This window comes from Vicia villosa, linkage group LG5 (genome assembly GCF_029867415.1).
Source record: "Vicia villosa cultivar HV-30 ecotype Madison, WI linkage group LG5, Vvil1.0, whole genome shotgun sequence".
NCBI lineage: Eukaryota > Viridiplantae > Streptophyta > Magnoliopsida > Fabales > Fabaceae > Vicia > Vicia villosa.
The window spans coordinates 69,517,758-69,522,495 of NC_081184.1; the positions used below are offsets into that span (position 1 = coordinate 69,517,758).

The following is a 4,738-nucleotide window of genomic DNA, read 5'->3' on the forward strand; positions in this document are numbered from 1 at the left end:
AATCCCACATTCCTCCTTGATCAAAAGTCACATCTCGACTAATAATCACCTTCTTTGTCTCTGGATTGTAAAGCTTATAGGCCTTTGAGTTTGAACTATAACCAACAAAGATACATCTTTCTCCTTTGTCATCTAACTTATTTCTTAGTTGATCTGGTACATGAGCATATGCAATACATCCAAAAACTCTAAGGTGTCGGATTGAAGGTCTTCTTCCACTCCAAGCTTCTTCGGGAGTCTTTTGTTGAACACTTTTTGTTGGACACCTGTTTAAAATATAAACTGCAGTAGCAACAGCTTCTACCCAAAATTCCTTGGGCATTTGTTTAGCCTTCAACATGCATCTCACTATATCCATGATCGTTCTATTCTTTCTTTCAGCAACTCCATTATGTTGAGGTGTGTGCCTTGTTGTTAATTGATGCTCAATTCCATGCTGCTCAAAGAAACTTGTACCAGCGAGGTATTCTTGGCCTCTATCTGTTCTCAATGCTTTGATTCTACAACCACTTTGTTTTTCCACATATGCCTTGAATGTCTTGAAGGCATCACATGCTTCTGATCTTGAAGGCATCATGTGCTCTACCAGTGCAATCAATGCCATCATCAAATCATGTATTAAGGCAACTAATGTTCCCTCTAAATTCTCTTCAACGACTGACAATAGACGGATTTCCGTCTCTGGTATCTTTCCCAACAGATAGTCTACTCAAGACCTTGAAATTCCTCACAATCAATAATTGCGAGAATCTAGAGTTCCTTCCTCATGAATACTTGCACAACTATACGTTGCTTGAAGAATTAAAAATATCTTATAGTTGTAATTCAATGATATCATTTACCTTAGGCGTTCTTCCCGTCCTTAAGAGTCTATTTATTGAGGGTTGTAAAAATTTGAAGTCAATATTAATTGCAGAAGACTCGTCCCAAGAGAGTCTCTCAGTTCTTAGAAGCCTAAAAATATGGGATTGTAATGAACTGGAGTCATTTCCTCCTGGCGGATTGGCTACTCCAAACCTCAATTATTTTGCAGTGTGGAAGTGTGAGAAGCTTCCTTCACTACCTGAAGCAATGCACACTCTAGCTGTTCTTCAAGAAATGGAAATTGATAATCTACCAAACCTTCAATCTTTTGCCATATATGTTTTACCTTATGCTTTGCGGGAACTGACAGTTGGCTTTGTTGGAGGAATTATGCGGCATTCTAAACATTCTTGGGAATATCTCCCTTATCTTTCAGTGTTGCGAATTAACGGCGATGGTACGGTTAAGATGTTGATGGGGCCATTGCTTTCTGCAAAGCTTGTGACATTATGCATATGTGGTCTTGGTGATACAAGCATTGATGACAAGTGGCTTCAACATCTCACTTCTCTCCAAAACCTTGAGATTGTTAATGCTCCCAAACTCAAGTTCTTGCCAAAGAAAGGATTGCCTTCCTCTCTTTCATTACTAAGTATGACTCGCTGTCCATTACTGGTAGCGAAATTGCGGAGGAAGAGAGGCCAAGAATGGCGTAAGATTGCTCACATTCCAGCCATAATTATTGACGACGAATTGATCACATAAGTTTCATGTCTAGGTGAGTCTCTTAAAAATATTTCTTATTATGTATTTATCAATTAATATTATCAATTTCATTAGTAACATCAAATTACAATATTATAATGTTATCTCATTTTTTTAATCATAGTATCTGTGTTATCCCTCCTTCTGCCCAATCTCGTTGTTGTGAGAAGCCAAAATTCACATGCATGAACTGCAACCAAATCTAGTCAATGTTTTACTGATCAGCAGTAGATGAAAAGGAGAAACAACCACAGACCACAAATATGTTTGGTACTCTTCTTATCTATGTGAATATATAAATATTTGAATGAGTTGGTTTTAATGTATTGATTTTATAATGCTTTTGTAACAGTAGTTAAATTCATCTCTAATATATTGGTCTAATGAATATCATTTATGAATTTCTACATTTTCTTTGTTTATCGAACTGGCTTGACTTAATATTTCTCCCACATCTTAATCGATTACAACTTTTTCCATGAGAAAGGTTTCTTAAAATGATTAACCTTCTATGCTTGCTCTTTATGTATGGCAGATAAAGATGCTTAAGAAGGTTATTTGATTCTAAATGATGTTTATATTTTGGAGACTTATGTTTTGCTGTTTATGAGTTCATCACCTAGGTTTTATTGCTTATTCTTTATTTTCGGTTTAATTCATCTCTCTTCTGTTTGCAGATCGATCAAGGGATTCATGTGGGATTGATGACTTGCAACAAGATGGCAGCAGTTGAATCTAAGGTATAAGTTTCCTCTTTGATAGGTTTTAACATTACTCAATTTACTAGATGCATGTTCTAGTAGTTATTTTTCTTTTCATCAATAGAGTAGTGCTTCTTTTACGAGCTTCTGTCATGTTTGTTATTTTTCCATCAATAAAAATTGTTTATTAACTTTCACATCAGTGTTTTATTTTTCTCCCTCCCCTCCCTCAGTTTATATTTTACAAGTTTTGGTTCATGATTTGTCTCTATTGTAGATTTATATGTTATTAACTCTAGTCTCTCTTCAAGTATCTTTTGCTGTGTGAAAATGAATGTTTTTGACATCAATTGTGTTGGAAAGGAGTTTGTTAAAGTTGTTGCTCAAATTGTTAATTTAATTTTGTGGACTATCAAAATTAATTTATGAGTTTTTCCTCTGTCCCTTGAATTCCAAATAAATTTATGGCCAACTTGAGTATCTTCAATTAGTTTCTTATCTTTGGTTATAGTTTCTAACTGGTTATCGTGCAGTTCTAAAGTAGATACAACACTGGTTTCATCAATAGATTGTAATTGGACCTATATCAAGCATATTCTTGTGGTGAACATCTATTTTTTTAAACAAGATTTAGCAGTTAGTAATGATTAGAAAGTTAGTAGCTTCGGATCATTATTGTGACTGGTGAACTATTTTGCGGTGTGGAAGCGTAAGAAACTTCAACACTAGCATAACTGGTAAACACTTTTAGTCTTGTGTTTTGGCACCTAAAAGTTTACTACATCTATCAAATTTGTTGTCTTGGTCTTTTTGTTTTGTGGAATATTTTTGGGTTATTTTTATTATTTATCCTGTTTGCAGATCAACCGGGGGCTCAAAGGGGCATGGGATGACTAGAATCAAGATGAAACAAGTGGCGTCTCAGGTATAAATTTCCTCTTTGATAACTTTTAACATTACTCATTTAGCTTCACATTTCTATGTGTATTATTTACTCCCATTATTTACTCCCATATTTCTTCTGGTTTTATTCAGGATTCAGTAAAGGAGACGATTGCTGGAGTAACTAGGACGAGCAGTAATTATCTGTCAGAGTTGATTTCCACAACTGCTTTGCTGTAGAGCAACTACTTTGATGATCCATACTCATAAAAATCAAAGAGGAGCAGTGTTTTCTTATAGCTTCATTTTGTTGTGATTTCTGATGCTATAACTAAGCAACTTCCGGTTACTTTTGCTCCAGTTTTCAGCTTATGTGCAGGTGTTGTTTGGATAATCATGTTTTAATTTTTACAACTTCTTGTTCATGACTCATGAGTTGTATGTGCATATTTTCAGTTGAGAGATATGACTCATGAGTTGTAAATAACATTGTATACCATAGTGATCCTCATGAAAGATTTGATCCTAGACCTGTTTAAGCAAGGTTTCTATTTTCAAAATGGAAAAAAAAAAGTGCACTTGAAGTTATTCATAAACTAATTTGTTGATACATCCTTTAATATCATTAAGCATAACAAGGAAATATAAGCTGTTATCTTCACATGATTAGAGGCCTAAAAGACAATTAGTTTTCCATACAAGTAGTGCTGGAAATAGTTATTTTATGCTTTGTTTTTAAATACACTTTTAAAAGAGTGAATTCTCTGGTTGATTAATTTAGTTTCTACCAATTTACATGACTTGTAAAGGTGACACGAGTTTTATTAGTAACAATAAATAATTGCCAAATTAGCTCAGTAACAGGATGAAGAAATGACAACCATATGTGAGTTTTAATTGATCAAATTGTTTAGACCGGTTAATGACCTGCGTACCCTTACTAGCTCCTACACATGTTAACACTTTTTATTTTAGTTGATGAAAACAATGATTATGACCTAGTTACATTGTTTTATTTTTTTGAAAAAAACCAACTTTATTAAGAACAATAGTACAAGAAGTGCTACCAAAACACAAGTTACAAAGAACTCATAACAAACAGCACAATAAACACTGAGGTATATCAATAACAAGACCTTAGCTACATCAACTACCAAGAACACCAAAGCTAAACCCACCAAAAGAACTAGAATAATTGATAAACAATCACAGCCACTTCCAACACTAGGCAAGAAGATAATCGGCCACAAAACGGTTCCCACGCTCTTGGAAAAAACCTGCATACTCTCATTACTCTGCAAAGATAAAGTTCTGCAGAAACATACTCTTGCAACCAAACTCTACCTAACACAGAGCTACAACACTCAAACACGACATCACGCCAAAAACAAAGCAATGCTAAATCTTCCGCCTGCAAAACAGCTTATCATTCTGCAGAACGAAACTCTTGCCCCCAAACTCTATCCATCACAAATCTACAACACTCGGTCAAGACATCACGCCAAGACAAAGGGATGCTAAATCTTACACTATGAAGATGAAAAAGAGTATTACATTATTATTAATAATTGAAATAGGAAATGGAA

General features: G+C 34.6%; 1 protein-coding gene across 2 annotated transcripts; it reads left to right on the forward strand.

Annotated features, from left to right (window-relative positions):
* Nucleotides 1-583: 583 nt before the first annotated feature.
* Nucleotides 584-3,668, forward strand: LOC131606723 (putative disease resistance protein At3g14460). 2 transcript variants are annotated; one of them, XM_058878876.1, is made up of 5 exons: nt 584-1,582; nt 1,694-1,839; nt 2,247-2,309; nt 3,132-3,195; nt 3,306-3,668. In XM_058878876.1, exon 1 carries the CDS (start codon nt 598-600, stop codon nt 1,567-1,569), a length of 972 nt encoding a protein of 323 aa, XP_058734859.1. In that variant the 5' UTR covers nt 584-597; the 3' UTR covers nt 1,570-1,582; nt 1,694-1,839; nt 2,247-2,309; nt 3,132-3,195; nt 3,306-3,668. The 2 variants fall into 2 exon arrangements, with proteins under 2 accessions (XP_058734859.1, XP_058734860.1); XM_058878877.1 differs by lacking the exon at nt 1,694-1,839.
* The last annotated feature ends 1,070 nt before the right edge of the window (nt 3,669-4,738 follow it).

Coding starts and splice junctions, on each gene's coding strand:
- LOC131606723 (XM_058878876.1), top strand. CDS start 598: ATGCCATCATCAAATCATGTATTAAGGCAACTAATGTTCCCTCTAAAT.